This window comes from Myotis myotis, unplaced genomic scaffold, assembly GCF_014108235.1.
Source record: "Myotis myotis isolate mMyoMyo1 unplaced genomic scaffold, mMyoMyo1.p scaffold_m19_p_12, whole genome shotgun sequence".
Lineage (NCBI taxonomy): Eukaryota > Metazoa > Chordata > Mammalia > Chiroptera > Vespertilionidae > Myotis > Myotis myotis.
The window spans coordinates 55,713,329-55,731,053 of NW_023416316.1; the positions used below are offsets into that span (position 1 = coordinate 55,713,329).

The following is a 17,725-nucleotide window of genomic DNA, read 5'->3' on the forward strand; positions in this document are numbered from 1 at the left end:
TGGAGGCCTGTCTCCTTGATGATCCAGTCCTCCACCTCAAAATCCGAAAGAGTGAAAAGGATGTAATCTGCTAAATCCATAACAGAGGGGCTGAGGTCCCCTCCCTCCCAGTTTCCTGTGGCCTCACAGAGGGGGTATGTGGACCCTGATTTTCTCTAACAGCTGAAAAGTGGTTCTAATAAAGAAGGGGGAAGTGAGGCATCCAAGAGGTGTTACAAAAGGTCAAATGACAAGCTGAAGACATGGAAGGGGGGAGAGGGGAAGAAGGGAAGCATGAAACTGGTTCCAGTCCAGAGATAGAAAACAGCCAAGCTGTTTAGCTGGTACACCGTCACCCCAGCTGTTTATACTGATGTTATATCCAAAAGCCTCTGTTTCAAACACTTACTAACAGAATAAACAAGCCTACAGTTCTAATGAGTCACTTAGCAGTTCCACCCACAAGGCCCAGGAACTCTCCCTGATATGGGAACCAACATGAACACCCCCATGGATCAGCTGGGGACACAGACACATAACCCAAACTCTACCTTGTATACGATCTTACTCCTGCTGTCTGTGAGGTCCAGTCGGATGGAGATATAATCAATGTTGGGAGAAGGAGGGTCCTTATGTTGATAGCGAAGCCCCATCAGCAGGAACTCCTCACAGCTCACCGTGAGACTTCCTATTTTCTTCAGTCCCAGGGCACAGCTTCCCCCTGGACACCTGAGTTCTGTTCCCAGCTCTGGAATGTATAACACTGAATTAAGATAGTCATTTGAACAATGTGAATGTAAAATTTAAAAGCCAATCCTCTCTCCTGGGGATATTTATTCCCTCTCAGTGCCCCCAAGAATGCTCATGTGTACCCTCCAATCATTCACTGAGTGGGTTGTTATTATTCTTAAAGCCTGTAATTTCCTTCACTAAAAAGAATAGTTGACCAGTTGTCTCATGAGATCCTTGCCCACCAGAAGTTACACTGAGAGAAAAAAATAATAAAATGCATTTTCTGATGCTTGAACATCTCTGATAAACAAGCCAGCGACTCACTGTAAGCCTTCCCAGGTCCAGCCACCGTCTCCCTTCACAGCACCCACTTCCATGGATCCATCACACAACCTCTATTAGGCTGATCTACACACTGACATTCTCTCCCCGTTGTGCTTATCACACACTGGAGTCCCTGCATACCTTTCCAGCTCCACTTAGTCTTTTAGTGAATTCCCCCTTAAACATTCTCTGGCCAACTGAACCAACCTGCTCTCTCCCACTGAAAACCATAATCATCTCGATGACAGTCTTCCTGTCATTTTTTGAGTGGCCTTCTATATATTTCTTTAAAGTACAAAATGGGTATTCTATTTCTTAACCAGAAGATTGAATGCAATGACATGTGTAAACATGTCTTTAGCCTTAAACTGCTGTCCAGATTCAAGGTGTTGCTATGACTATGATTACCCCTTATATTTCTTGGTCTTCCCATAATGCCTAGAGCACTATTAGCCATATAAGAGTTGTCCAAAATATCTTGATTAAATGAATAACAGAAGAAAATGATCTATTAACTTTTCCTGATTTAAACCATGGCTGCTACCCACCAGCTCTACCTGCTCATCCTATATAATAAAAGGCTAATAGGCAAATCAACCTAATAGAGGAATGACCAGTCGCTATGATGTGCACGGACCACCAGGGGGCAGACACTCAATGCAGGAGCTGCCGCCGGGTGGTCAGTGCACTCACACAGGGGGAGCTCTGCTCAGCCAGAAGCCCTGAGCCGGGCTCACAACTGGCAAGCTCTAAGGATGTCCGACTGATGGCTTAGGCCCGCTGTCAGTCAGACATCCCCCAAGGGCTCCCAGACTGCGAGAGGGCACAGGCCAGGCTGAGGGGCTGCTTCCCCCAAGTGCACGAATGTTGTGCACCGGGCCTCTAGTAACCTAATAATACTTAATGAATACACCAATTATTCTTACTACCACTGTCATTGCTGCTGTGAATAACAGCTGATAATTCTTGAGCCATACTGTGTGAAGTACTGAGTGCTCATTTACTCCATCCTTATACAACCCTATGGAGCAGCTATTATCCTTTCCCATTTCATAGAGGCTGTACAGGTTAAGTAAAATCACACAGGAAATAAATAGCAAAGGCAGTTTTCAAACTCAGATCTCTTTCACTCCAAAGCCCCTACTCTTAACCACTGCCCTACATTTTTTTCAACCAGCTACACATTATACTGAGCCAAACTCTCTCATAGTGGAAGATGACCATTTACAGATATTGTTGTCAGTTTTAGTAACCCTCAGATAATTATTAAAACATTTCGTACGAGACTTAGGGAAAAAACTGTGTGGCTGATCTCCACGGGGTTCTTCTGGCCCAGGCTCCACCATAACCACCTGGCCGTGGGCTGGCAGCCGAGTGCCCACAGGGTCCAGCCGGACCGTACACTCCAGGCTGGGCGTCCTATCATAATCAAATCTAAGCAGGTTCTTATCAATGGCTCGGGACAGGCCATAGAATTCAGACACCTCTAGGACATTGTTACTCATACGGATGATGTTACAGTCTGGTTCCAGGAGATAGACACGCAGGATAAAGGTTTCTGTGAAAGTGTCTGTCTCAGTAAATCTGTGGGGAAAACAAAGCAAAGGCAGCATTTATTGGTGCTCAGGTACTTTTTTTTTCCATCCCCAACATCCCCTTTTATTTTATTTTTTAAAATAATTTTTATGTTTCAATTACAGTTGCCATACAATATTATGTTCATTTCAGGCATACAACAGAGTGATTAGACCTTCATATAAGTTATGAAGTGATGACCTCAATAAATATATTACCCACCTGACACCATACAGTTATTACAATATAATTGACTATATTCCCTATGCTGTATTTTACACCCCTGTGACTATTCTGTAACTACCAGTTTGTACTTCTTCTTTTTTTTTAAGTGTATTTTATTGACTTTTTACAGAGAGAAAGGGAGAGAGATAGAGAGTTAGAAACATCGATGAGAGAGAAACATCAATCAGCTGAATCCTGCATACTCCCCACTGGGTATGTGCCAGCAACCAAGGTACATGCCCTTGGCCGGAATCGACCCCGGGACCCTCAAGACCGCAGGCTGACACTGCATCCACTGATCCAAACCGGCTAGGGCCAGTTTGTACTTCTTAATCCCTTCACCTACTTCACCCATCTCCCCAGCCCCCTCCCATCTGGCAACCATCAAAATGTTCTCTGTATCTGTGAGTCTGTTTCTGCTCTGCTTATTCATTTGTTTTGGTTTTTTAGATCCCACATATAAGTTAAATCATATGGCATTTGTCTTCCTCTGTCTGACTTATTTCACTCAGCACAGTACTCTCTCGGTCCTTCCATGTTGTTGTAGATGGCAAGAGTTCGTTCTTTTTTATGGCTGAGTGATATTATCTAATACATTTTAAAACAGATGATAAACTTATAACTAAGCAGCTGCTCATCAAAAAGAATAATTTTACTGAATTTTGGGACATATATTCCTCCAAATTCTCATTAAGAATTTATAGTTTATAATTTCCATTTCCTATTATAAGGGGATAGTTGGATCTAAGCAGAGATACCTATACAAGAATTCTAATGGGAAACGGGACAGGGCTAATCATTTGCCCAGAAAAGCCCCAAGAAAGATGATACAAATAAAGAACACTGAACATTGGCTGCAATTCTCACCTCACCCATTCAGGTCTTACTGATTGCTTTCTTGTTTGGAATCTAGTAACTCCCCCACAGTAATACCTATCCACAGAAAAAGAAGTGCACAGAATAATTATCTGGCAAAGAATGCACAAGGATCCTGTGATGCTCACCTGTAAAGTCTAAGCTTCACTGTGTCTTCATCAAGAATTGGGCACCCGTTGTGAATATACTTTACTTCATTGGGAAGGAAATGGCAGTCAAAGACCTAGTTCACATAAAGAAATGAGAAAATTGGTACAAGAGTTAATTTTTCCAGCAGTGAGTGGAGTACTGCTTGGAGAAATTATGGTTTATTAACATCTTACTTTGTTTTGGTGTGTGTGTGTGTGTGTGTGTGTGTGTTTTAATCACCACCACCTATACCAGCCCCCATGCCCACTCATCATTCCACTTATACAGTTTTGTCTTCTTTTGAGAATATCTAAATTATGAAAATCAAATCAAGTAGTTTGAGCAGATAAATTAAGGAGTGGCTTGATCTCTCTAAATAATTATCTTTTTATAGTCTACAGTGCACTTGAAATATGGTTCCATAAATCAAAATGTTATTTACCCACACTCCTCAGGAGTTCATAGTTCATAGCAACTGGTTAAGGGAGGTCTACATGTGTATGCATGAAAAGGCATGCATTACCCAACCTGTGAATATACTGGATGAGTTCTGTATATATATTTTTCTTCTTTTATTTCTTCCTTTCCAAATAGCATTTTTATATAAAAAAAACAAAGGTACTAACTGTGGACACTAACGTTGTTTGTCAGAGCCAAACCTGGCCCACAGTTGTTTCTCATCTACTTTTGAGAGACTGCTTTTATTCTTTATGTAATAACGGAAATGGCTGGTAAGACAAATAGCAACCTAAAGGCAATTACTTCTATTCAAATAAAATTATAATTAACTGGATCACCTCATTCAGAACTGGGAACTCTAGTTTTTAAAAGATGTATTTTCTCTTCCACCTACACTATGACCCTCATTCTGCCCACTCTGACTTGGTAGAGTACTAAGAAATACAGCAGGTCCTCAGATAATGTTGTTTCTTGCAACGTCATTTTGTTATAACGTTGATGAGATGCAGTAGGACCTTAACTCTTGTTTATATCAATTAGCCTATGGTAAAATTGGTTTTGTTACACGTCGTTTAGTTTAAAGTCGCAGAACTTATTGATGATGTTAAGTGAGGACTTACTGTTCCCTTGAGGTATTCACACATCATCACTGTTGAGTTCACAATGTTTAGCCTGTACCTCGTTATAGCTTCAAACATTTACAGACAACATAATCCTCTCTGAGAAGACTTTACCACTAATACAAATGATCTTTTCCCACAGACATCATTGGTTCCTCTTTTTAATTTACAACAAAGAAGGAATAAAGGAAAGACCTTTCCCATATCATTGACAAATAGTCAGGGTAATAAAGAGACAATCTGTTTTGTTAAAAGAAACATCTGTTTTATGTTTCGTAATATGTTTTCCTTTTATAAAAGGCGACAACCATAATTGTCCATAAATTTACTAACTAAAACAAAAAAGAGCTAAATCCTTTTCTAATTACTGTCGAGCTTTGTTTTTTTCCACTTCAACTGCTTTTCAATTACAATTTATAATTAAATTGTCACACATTCCTAACTCATTACTCACTTTAATGACAGTAAACTGGTTCAAACTAGAGGTGTTTTCTTACTGCTGTACTTCTTACTCAAAAGAGCAAGCTCAGCACCAAACCTGGGTGTTTTTCTACCCGGGGCCTTTTTTGCTTTGGGACAGGTGTGAGAAGTGCTGTGTGTGAGGAAGTCTTGCCCTAAAACATGAAAAAAACACACACAGCCATCGACCTTATCTAATTGACTATATCAGGAGGGTTGTCTAAACAGAAGATACTGGTGTTTACCAGTTGAAATCCCTTTCCAAATATCCAATAGGAAAATGAACCTGTTGGTCCTAAGACAAACTTCAGTAATGAAATGAAAACACTAATTGAACAGATGTTAAACAAAAACATTTCCTGTGCAAATCAAATAAAACTGTTCATTACCCAGCAGGGTGTTACTAATACAGTCATCTTGCTAGAAATGGGTTCACATAAGCCTTGCTTTCAACATCCTACTAAGATCTATTAAAGAATAATGTGTAGGCTGTGTGTGTGTGTGTGTGTGTGTGTGTGTGTGTGTGTACTTGGCTTTGCTTTATTTCAAAAACTCCCTAAGAAATAAATCCCTGGTGCAAGATAAATCAACCTGCATTAAAAACAAGCACACTTTTTTAAAAAGTGGACTTTCCTTGGCAATCTTGTCTTTTGTTAAAATTACAATAAAAATAGGAAGATGACCTGGCAGTTTGAGAAACAAAGCTTTCTGGATATCTAGATTTCTTTATGGTATAAAGTTCTAATATTGGACCCCAAAAAGGTGATGAAACTTCACATTTTAATGGATTCCCTTCTAATAGGATAAATTTTAGAAGGTGTAAATCACACATCTACTTTCTATGATAGAAATCTATCTGAGATGTCAAATTTGCCTCTGGAAATACAGTCGCTGAACATTCAGGACTTGTTTGTTGTTTTGTTTTTGTGTGTGTGTTGTCTTTTTAATGAGCACAGCATCCTAAGGGATCATATGGGGACAGTCTTGGCTCACTCCCTTTCCCAGCAGTTAGGGCTTTCCTAAGTCAGCCAGGCACGTTGTTGTTTCTGATCCAAACTGTGTTTCTATATGGAATTTTGCCTTAAAACCAGGGAAAGTTTGAGATGAAGATAACTTGGAGATTTATTACAACCCTTCATCCTTGTGACCAAATAACTTTTTTAAAAAACTAGTTTTGGTCACTTAGATTCCTTTTTGCTCTCCAGCGCCTCACAGCCAGTCAAGTGGTGAGGATCACTGAAACATCATTGAAAATATACAATAAAGACAAGTCCATTACTCTCAGAAAAAGAGCTATATATATTTAGAAGTGACAGGCTCTTTGGGATGGGAAGAAGATACCCCTCATAGGCTAACTTAAGTAACAGCACCTCCTCCCCAAAGTGCTTTCTAAGGAGAGAGAATCTGGTGAAGAACAGGGCTTTTGTTTTGCTCAGTGGGGGATGCATGCTTGGGGCCAGAGCTTACTACTGCTAGACCAAAGGTTGCCCCAGCATGCTACTAGGAGGAATTTTTCTTCTCTTCTTCCCCCACAAAATATTCATCCTCACTTTGAAATAAATGTTGGATGTTTTTAAAATATATTGATTGGAAGGGGTATCAAATTATTAGTTCATCAGTCTTTATAAAGCACTTACACATATCCATCCAGGGACCTCAGTCCCCAAGGATTAGGATCCTATCTTACTGCTCCCAAAGCTCCAAAGGTGTTTTTGTATGACCACTGTCCCTGTAGTTGGGTCTCCATTGCTTGCAGCTGAGCTTATTTATGTCTCCTGCCCATCTGGGTCTCGCCTTTCTCCTTGAGTGATAGGTGTCAATCCAACACATTTTCAGAGTGCAGGTGTATTGAGAAAAGGTGAGAAGATACTGCAATTATCAAACACTTAGGGCCTGGGGCCATTACTCTATGCTAACATTTTTTAGACACTCACCTGAAGCTCTTTAACTGACAAAAGCAAATCTTGTGGGAAACTGGAGGGAAATATTTGTTTACTATCACATCAGGAATACTCCCAACATGAGAGCCCTCCACAGAATTCTGAGGTGCTTCAGAACTGGACCATAACTTTAAGTGTCAAAAATAAACTGTCTAGAGATGTCAATTTGAGCCACCATCTAGCTAAGTCTCTACAGTCCACCTCTACAACTTCCATTAGCACGTTTGAACTTTATGGAAGGAATATGTTCTTTACTCAAATGAAGAAGAAAATTAGTGTTCACAGTTCAGCAAATGGAAATGGTATATTTTTCCAGAAGCAGCAGCCAAATGGTGAATATTCTCAAAATTGTTTACATTGGGAGGATAATTAAGCCACAGTAGAAACAAGTAATAAAACCGGAAGCAATATTTCTATTGTGTATGCAAGTAAACTCCAACTTTCCGCAAATACAATGTATAATCATATAGATTTTTTAAACCCAATGAATTAGAAGGCAATTATTCACCCTAGAAAAGGATTGGGCATAAAATTCCCTTAAATGACAAGATCTCCTAGGTTTTGAGTAAAGGAAAATTTTTTATGCAGACATTTTTGAAGAACAGAGAATATTTAAAAAGAATTATCTTCACCTCTTTCCCACGTCTCTTCCCTTACTCAAGGGAATAGTCAAGTGATGTTAACAAAGGAAAATGCCCTCCTGTTTTACTTTGCTATTCTGCGGCCACAGGTGTGTCCTAAAAATGCCTTGAAATCCTGATACCTTACCCACAGGTGCCCTGACAAGCAATGGGTGAGATCATTTGGGGCAGGGATAACCCATAAAGATTGACCATATCTCACCACACAAGAGACTGCCTACTCCAACTCTTGGAAAGGCTGTCTCTGTGTTGTGTTCTCTCCCCACACACACACTCCCAGACTCATATTCATACACACTACTGAAGAGAAAATCTCAGGCATGACCTACCTGTGGCGTGAGTTTCCCAACCCTCTGGGTTACTGGCTCATTCATCACAACTTCCACTTTGCAAGCATCTTTCTCTTTGGGGATGGCAAACTTCAGGTCATCTCCTGACAGGAAGGCAGAGCTGCCCTTCATCACTCTGACCCCACGGTTCACGCTGATGAAGGTGGGGCTGGCCCAGCCCAGGCGCAGCAGCAGCAGGGCGGTCAGCCCAGCCCAGCTCACGGAGCTCATGCCGACAAGGCCAGCTCGCTTCCGCCCACCGGTGAAATCCCTTCAACAAAGGAGGGCTTCTGTGCTTCTTCCGGGGATGTCAGCTCATAGTCCAAGGGGCAGGGCAAGGGGTCCCGACAAAGTGCCCCAAGTTCTTAGCATGCTTCTTTCATTGAAAACTCAGACAAGGAGGCCTTTCAGGCAATCCCAACGCTTTTAATAAAACTCGCTGATCACTCCTGACAACGCTGGCAAGATTAATGTGCTTTTCTAATCCTGCAAATGGGAATAGGGGTTGGAGGAAAGTAAGAGAGAGACCAAAAGGTTTGTGTGGCTATTCAAAAGATCCCGACCAACAAAGCAATCTTTCAACCAGCCTATCATTTTAGTTAAATTAAAAACAAATAAACTGGCTTGACCTCCAGGTCCATCTGAAAGGCAACGCAGTCATTTCATTACACTGCTTGTAACTCCTGCTTCCGGACTCAACCTGCCCCAGTTGAGATGTCAGCTGTGTGGTCCAACAGGAGCCAGCCAGCCCGCTGCCCAAGGGCAGCGTGTGGTCCCCTGTGTTCAGAGAGAGTTGTTGAACTCTTTGCTTCTGCTTCCTCATTTGTTAAATGAGGATTATAAACTAACATGTGAAAGAGAGCTGATAGCATTATTTGTACACTGTTTGAAAACATGATTAAATCTCAAAAATAAAATATATCCTTAAATTTGAGGTATGATTAGGTGAACTCTGGATAGTTTATTATACCCATAGACAAACTTTACATTTAAATGATTGCAATAAATTTCTGAGCATAATCAATGGATACTAAAATAAATTTTGACAAAAAGAAAATGCCTCTATTACTTACATCTAATACATTAAAGGAAGACTCATTCTCTTGTCACTGTTTGAACCCTTTCACTTTTGAGGTACTGCATGGCATGTGTCACCTGACACCTGAGGGGTGTACGCTTTAAAGCAGCCTGGTTTTGATGGTGTCAATCCCAAGATAAAACAGTTCACACATTCCCACTGACCACATTGCCCACACTCAGGCTGAATGAATTACATTGGCTTTTTCGGGCAAGAATGTAAATTTGGGTGTTGAACTTTCACAACAAAATCAAATCTTGTTTTCATTCACACTTGGCATCTCAGAGAGAAGAGAGGCAGCAGGGTAGGTAGGTGTCTCCCCAAACTGAGAGATAAGGGTGAAATTTGCATAATGAGACTTAAACAAATTAAGTCAACATGTAAAGGATTCAAGGACTCTATACTATTATGCATTCCTCTTATCTCATTCTTCTCTCACTTCTTTACTGCTTCTTCATAGTCTCCCCAACTTTTTTAATATTGAGGAACCTATAGCCCAGTCCTTTGGACCTGTTTTTTGTCTATCCTCACTCCTTAGTGATCTCATTCCTTGGCTTTAACTACCATTTATATGCTAATGAACTCCAAATTTATATCTCTAACCTCCTCTCTGAAATCTAGATTTGCACATGAAACTGTCTATTTGACATTTTTGTGTGGGTGTGCAACAGGCAACTCATATTTCATGTAGTCAAATTTGTGCTCTGGGTCTTCCCTCCCTCAGTCTTCCCTTTCTCAGTTAATGGCAACTCCATCTTTTCAGTTGTTCTCCTTTTTATCTCACACTTTAATCCAAATAGACCAAAACACACACACACACACACACATAAATAAATAAATAAATAAATAAATAAATAAATAAATAAATAAATAATAAAAACCATGTTTGTTCACTGTGATGGACAAACCTTAGGGTAACCTCCAATAATTCCAGCCTCCTAGTATCCAGAATTTCTCTCTCCTCGAGTGGCAGCGGAACAAATGACCTTTCCAACCAACAGAATAAGGCAAAGGTGATGGGGTGTCATTCCCATGATTACATTACATCACATATGACTCTGCTAGCAGACAGCAGCTAGGAGCTCTCCTACTGAACTTGAAGAAGCAAGCGCCCATAAGTTCTATTGTCACAAGGAAATGAATTCTGCCAACAACCCGAATGAGTTTGGGAGAAGATCCTTCCTAAATCACGTCTCCAGATAAGAATGGAGCCCAGTCAACACCGTGATTGCAACCTGATGTTGACCTGAAGTAGATACCCCCGATAAGCTATGAGTGGACTCCCTTGCTTTTCTTCATGGGGAAATCATATATTCTATGTATACCTGTCCAAACCAATAAAAGTGTGTGAAAATATGCCTAAAAAGTAGAAAACCACCCTGCTTCGAGTTAGTTCTTATAAAAATTCAAAATGGCTTATTTAACCAAACTTTTTCTTGGTAAGTTTCTTGAATGGAAGAAAATAATTTAGCGAGAACTCATATTTATTCCATAACTAGAGGCCTGGTGCACAAAATTCATGTAATTGGGGGGATGGGGTCCCCCAGCCTGGCCTGTGCCTTCTCACAGTGCAGAGCCCCACAATCGATAGCCCTAAAGTGGTAGATTCTGCCCACCCATCCGGGCTCCTCAATGAATTGCCCCAAAGAGGTAGGCCGGAGCTGGGGTCCCGCTTCCGCGCTGCATAGAGCCACGGGACCCCCAGGCCTCACCACGCATAGCCGCTGGAACCCACCTCCGAGCCATCACGCAGCGTCAAGTCCCTGCCCACCTGTGCGTGCCCGCTGTGCACACAGCCTCCTGGTGATGGATTATGACGGTGTGAGGGCATCATGGCGTGAGGGCGTGATGACTATTTACACATTAGCTCTTTATTATATAGCATTACACATTTAGCTTAACCATGGGAGGATGCATTCTCCATGTTGACATGATCATGATACCCTGTCACTTACCCGAGGTAATCTGTGCACAAGAAAAAAATGGATCACATCTATATTTCCAGGCTGTCTTTGCCAATGAAAATTTGTGATGGTCAGTGTTAATGATGGGCCCTGGTGAGATTCATATTTACTGCTGCTCCTCTTTGCAATTTGCAATGGTAGCCACACAACACAGGGGAGCACCTTCCTCCTCCTGTGCCCAGCACAGACATCACAGTCATAGCGCTTTGTTTACTTGCTTTGTTGTTTGCAGGATGGACACTCATGTAGCCAGATACTCTTCTCCTTAGAACTCCAGGTAGTTATTACCAATCAAGTGAAGATGCCAATGAAATTACCTCAGGGGAATTACTTCCTGACTCACAGACTTAGATCTTACAAGTACCCTAAAGTCTTTAAGAAAGAAAAGAAACAGCCCCGGCTGGTGCTCAATGGTTAGAGCATCAGCCCTTGGACTAAAGAGTTGAGGGTTTGATTGCAGGCTCAATCCCGACCCTGGGCATGTGCGGGATGCAACCAATCAATGTGTCTCTCTCACATCGATGTTTTTATCCGTCTCCCTCCCTCCCTTCCACTCTCTCTAAAAATCAGTGGGAAAAAATATCCTTGGGTGAGGATTAACCAAAAAAAAGAATGAAAATAAACAGAGAAGTGTCATTTTAAATGAAAAATACCCAATTCAAGATTCAACTCATTTCCATCTACCCAATCATAGAGAGATTTTTATATCCTTGACTAGAATGGTGAAGAAAGAGAAGATTTTCTGATTCCTACTCCACATTAAAATCTTTTAAATGCCAGTCATTATGGACTTAGAAGCCATCTTGGAATTTTTATGATGGATTTTTAAAATCATCATAATTTTCACTCAAACTAATTATCCAAAGTAATTCATTTAATTCAAATGTAAAAGTCTCAATCATAAACAAGTAACTGAATAAAATTATCTGTAGGACAACTGAGTTGAATCCAAATCATAAGTGACATAAATTGACTCACCTGGGATCAAGAATCTAGAAATCAGGAGAACAGCATCCACAGAAAACAACTATCACTTAGAGAAAGTGGTTCTCTTTTTTGTGTTTGAGTTGAGGACATTGGGATTTAGACTTTACCAAGGACTTCAGAACCACTGCTTCCTCTGACCTTACCGCACCCTGACAGAAGCCTAATTGCTCCTTGTTTCAGGCAACAAAGAGTAGTTACATTCTAAGACTTGCCCAAGGTCATAGCCAGGAGCAGTAGAGTCTGGGAAGAAAGACAGACAAGAAAGCTCACAACTCCTTATGGAGCTTTAGTTGTTCAAGGACCCCACAAGGGTAGAAAATCATAGGCTATCTTGCCCAGCACAGGATTTCCAGGCTGAATGCTCTCAGATGGGGAGAATAGAATCATGAAGAAGAACTAGCTTGTGACTTCTATGATATTTTTCTTTAACAAATAATATTTAGTATCTTCCTTTTCTCATTTTTTTTTTGGTTACTAGTACTTTTTACTTACTATGTACAGGCACTGGGCTATATTCTTTATATGCAAGTTTTCATTTATTTCTCACAACAAACCTACAAAGTAATTTCTATTATTCTGATTTTATAAATGACTTAAAGAAGTGACATATTAATCACATAAAAACTAACATTTATTAAGTGCTTGCTATGGCTAGGCATTGTTCAGAGTACTGTACATATATTATATTAATTCCTACAATGGTTTTAGGAGGTGGATTGCAATTTTAAAGATTTGGAAAAATGAGGTGCAAAGAAGTAACATGCCACCATTTTGCCCAATCTCAGGACCAGTGCACTGAACCACTCAATTGTACTGCTTCTCATTACAACAAAATCATATGCCCTTTGCAATTGCTTCACTAACCCTTGGGTCATTTTCTTACAGTATGTAAATCCTTAACAACTTCCTTTATGGGTCCAGATAACAACTGATGACTATTAAAGTTTCATGGGAGGCAATGTTCTCTCAAGGAAGTGGCTGTTACTTTGAGAGCATATAATTAAGGCAGGTACTCTGTCTACCAGCATCTTAGTGTCCCAATTCCTCACACTACAAGCACAGATTAAAGTCCTCAAGGCAAACAGGCTTCAAAATTCCAGTCTTCTGTTTATAACATTCTGTTGCTTCCACTTTGCAATTTTTTTTCTAAAATGTAACCTAAATCACAGAATGTATGGTTTAGGAGAAACTTTAGAATTCAACTACCTTTCATTTTATTTATCGATTTATTGTGTTTCCTAAAAATAACTTCAACTTATGAGTATAAAAGAAATGCATACTCATTAACTAAAGAATAAAAATATAGAAACATAAAGCACTTCCAAACACTCAAAGTGAACACTCTTAGGTTTTCATATGTATATATGGATTTTGAACTTAATTAGAACCATATTTTAAAGAGTTGCATAGAGTACTTTTATCTATATATATAAAAGCCTAAGTGACCATTCAACCATTCAACTGGTTGGTATGACACGCACTGACCACCAGGGGGAAGACACTCAACACACAGGCATAGAAACATGGAACAGACCGGTGAATCTCACAGGGAAGCAGGGAAAGGGCGGGAAGAAATTAACCAAAGATCTTATATGCATACTAGAGGCCCAGTGCATGGATTCATGCACTGGTGGGGTCTCTTGGCCTGGGCTGTGGGGATCAGGCTGAAACCAGCAGTCCAACATCCCCCAAGGAGTCCTAGATTGTGAGAGGGCACAGGCTAGGCCTAGAGGCCTCTGGTGTTTAAATAATTTTCTAGGTCCAAGATGGAGCCCAGCATGGCATGTCAGCAAACCAAAACTTAGATAACTTTCCTGTCCCTTTAAATGCTCCTCTTGAAACCAAGTATATTTAGTTAGTCAATCCCCAAATGCCAAGCCAATTCTGGGCCTTCCAACCCCATATATTTATTTTTTGTTTTTTTCTTTGTTCTCTTTTTTTATCTTATACAAAAGGTTCTTGCCTTCTACCCCATTTTGCAGTTCTCCAAAAGTAGACTGTCCATTTCATGATGTTTTGTGGGTTTTTTTAAAAAAATTTTTATTGATTTCAGAGAGGAAGGGAAAGAGAGAGGAGAGATAGAAAAATCAATGATGAGAGAGAATCATTGATCAGCTGCCTCCTGCACGCCCATACTGGGGATTGACCCCACAACCCAAGCATGGGCCCTGACTGGGAATCGAACCCTGACCTCCTAGTTCATAGGTTGATGTTCAACCACTGAGCAATTCCACTGGGCTGAAGTGTTAAATAAAGTCTGTTTGTGTCACCTAAATTGTCTTCTTTAATCATTTCTAACACCAAGATTATGTAGCTACCTGGAAACCAAGCCTGGATTGGAAATTTAGTTCTAACATCCAGACGGTGCAACCTCTACTATCCCATGCAGTTCACTTAAATCATAGATGCTCAGTCCATAAATATTGCTTCCAGTGCTTCCTTCCCAGGTCTCAGGAAGAGCTGATAGAAGAACTGAACTATGGAGAGAAAGCCCTCCTCCCGGCTATGCCATGGAAACCCAGGTTGCAAAGGTGGACTTCTGATACCGCACGAGCTCATTCGAAGGTTTCCTTTCTTAGATTTTTCAACAGTTGAACATCTGCCCCGCTGATACAGGCCACCTATTACAAATAGTGTGTTTTAAAATGGACATTTTGTAGATGTTCTAAGTTTTCTGCAAAAAAAAAAAAAAAGTCTTCCATATCCAAATACATTTGAAGCACAGAATGCTAAAATCTCCTTTTAAAGATTCACAAGGAATATGAGAATATTAAAGGCTCTAAAAAAAACTGTTAAGCCCAAAGTTTGCAAACTTATAGAAAACCTTTTTTCTAATATATATATATATGTGTGTGTGTGTGTGTATATATATATATCTATATATATCTATATATATAGATATATATATATATATATATTACTTTGAGAAATCATTCAAGAGACACAAGGTTAGAGAATTAAAATTATTAAAATATAAGATGGCCACATGGTGTCTACACAATTTCTATTCATACCTGATAAAAGATATACTTAATGAATTTACATCAGAAAACTAAATTCCAGGCCATTCTTTGAAAACCAGACATCTGGCCTTTCTCTACTGAGACCTTTTACTAAAACTACCTTCAAAGGTGGAAAAAACGGATTGCAGAGGGAAAGGTTTAGTGCCCTCAACTTACAGTTCTGTTTTTAATGACTCGTAGAGTTCCTTAAACCATCAAAGGCATTTCCTTGAAGATTAGGAAGTGGCCATAATTTACATTCGTTTTGCTTTAGGCCAGAGAGTTGAATCATACAAATTTTCTTAGCATCTTGCTTTAATTGACTAACTTAAACAGAATGAAAAGCACACAGTCATAGTTGACTACACCTGCTCTTCACCTGGGACTAACCATGTGTCTGTACCCAAACTCATACCTAGAACCTTCCCAACCACAGTCACCCTGATTAAAATTGGTTTTCCTTTTCTTGACGGAATTCTGCATCTTCTAATTCACAATGAAATACCAAATTGTCCTAAAGTGAAATTCTGTTTAAATTCATGTTAAATCAGGTTCAGGGATTCATCTTCTGAGAACAATTCCATTTTTAGAAGACAGCGTGGTTCCCTGTTTGCATATGACAAATTCATTTTTTCACTCAGTGTACAAACAATTGTTGAGTACCCACTTGGTGATAAGGGCTATACTCTGTGCTAGGATTACAAAGACAAAAATAATTCTTGCTCTTAGAGAGTTTACAGTGTGATACAGAAAGACAGACATATAAACTAACAATTCAAAAAGGGTTTAAGAGCTATAATGGTGGAATGCATTGTGTGCTATAGGAATAAGTAGAGGGCAGCATTTCACTCAGGCTGGACCTGGGGAAGGTCTCCTAGAAGGGGAGAGAGTTAACATTAAAGAATAAATAGGAATTAGGAAGGTAAAAGAGGGCATGTTTGAAGATGGAAAGAATAGAGCATAGTCAAAGAATCAATGCAAAGATGTTATATCAGAGGCAGAGTTTTGTGTGAAAGAGTAGAGACACTGGATACATAAAAATTAACTAAGATATAACCCCTATTTTTGAAAGATTTAGGTCTTGTGGGAGATTTATAATCAAGTACTTTACAATACAAAATGGTATTGCTGCGATAACATATGAGCAAAATGCTTTAATGAATTCATCAAACTCAGCAGTACACACTTAAAGAACTGTTAAGGATGAGATATCTCCCTGTGAAAAGGATCACTCAGTGTAACCTCAGAAAACTACCCAGCATTGCTCCTTGAGCGATGATAACCTTGACCATCTCACTTGCATGCCATAGCTAATGATAAAATTCACACTCACAGAGGCCTAGTGTAGAAAAGAGACCAACCATCACAAATATTCTTGTAAAAGATATGCTGTCATGAAAATGCTTTTGCTACCTTTAGAAACATGGTGGTCAGTGACGAAAAGTGTAATGCTGTTTGAGCTAAAGTCACAGTGTATCAAAAATCGCAGAATTCGAGACTTGGAAGGAGCTTCTCATTCAAATTTTGCATATCATCCTCCTTGTCATCTATTATGCATTTTACTTTGCATCTGACTCTGTTTTAACTCATTCAATCGTCACAACAACCTACAAAGTAGACTGAGGATTCTGATTCTAAGGAAACAGATAAGTAATTTATCCAAAGCAAATGCTAATAAATAGCAGAGCTGGAATCCCAACCCCGGCAGACAGGGTCCAAAGCCTAGATTCCTGAAACCCCGTGCGGACGCTCCAGGACACACTGGTCAGGATGAGGAAGCAAGGGCCCCAGGAGGTGAAGTGATTTGCTAAAGGTGAAAGAACTGCTGGGCCTGCTGCTGTGTTCATTGAAGCAAGCAGAGTGTGAAACTACATCACATACACTGAGATGCAATAAAATAGAAAATTGCAATTCTTTTTTTTTTTACTTAGAAAAAAAATTTTTAAATTAAATCTTTATTGTTCAGATTATTACATTTGTTCCTCTTTTTTCTCCCATAACTCCCCTCCACCCAGTTCCCACCCCACCCTCCACCCTCACTCCCCACCCACTGTCCTCATCCATAGGTGCATGATTTTTGTCCAGTCTCTTCCCGCATCCCCCCCACCCCTTTTCCCCCCAAGAATAGCCAATAAAGAATTAAACCTAACAGAATTCTAATGAGAGTCTTGACTCTCTTCCCTGCTGAGGACCTTAGCACGATCTACATGTGTTCAGCCATGAACACACCCTACACATCACTTTTTTTCTAGAAATATTTGTTTTTACAAATAACTTTATAAATGATTTTCTGATACAACAGTACCCCCGAAAAGGAGGAGGAAAGGGAGGAGGAGAAGAAGGAGAGAAGGCTTAGTGATCTGATGTAGGATTGCAGCTGAAGAGAAAGAAAATGCAATAGTGACA

At 39.9% G+C, this 17,725-nt stretch overlaps 1 protein-coding gene across 1 annotated transcript in view; it reads right to left on the reverse strand.

Annotated features, from left to right (window-relative positions):
* Positions 1 to 8,768, reverse strand: part of FREM1 (FRAS1 related extracellular matrix 1) — a 120,886-nt gene extending 112,118 nt beyond the window's left edge. Inside the window, exons 1-4 of the mRNA XM_036331189.1 lie at positions 8,289 to 8,768; positions 3,840 to 3,934; positions 2,318 to 2,619; positions 531 to 727 (exon numbers count right to left, since the gene is read on the reverse strand). Of these exons, the coding sequence (XP_036187082.1) occupies positions 531 to 727; positions 2,318 to 2,619; positions 3,840 to 3,934; positions 8,289 to 8,519 (825 nt within the window). The 5' untranslated portion in view covers positions 8,520 to 8,768. The remainder of the gene's footprint in view (positions 1 to 530; positions 728 to 2,317; positions 2,620 to 3,839; positions 3,935 to 8,288) is intronic.
* Positions 8,769 to 17,725: the final 8,957 nt, after the last annotated feature.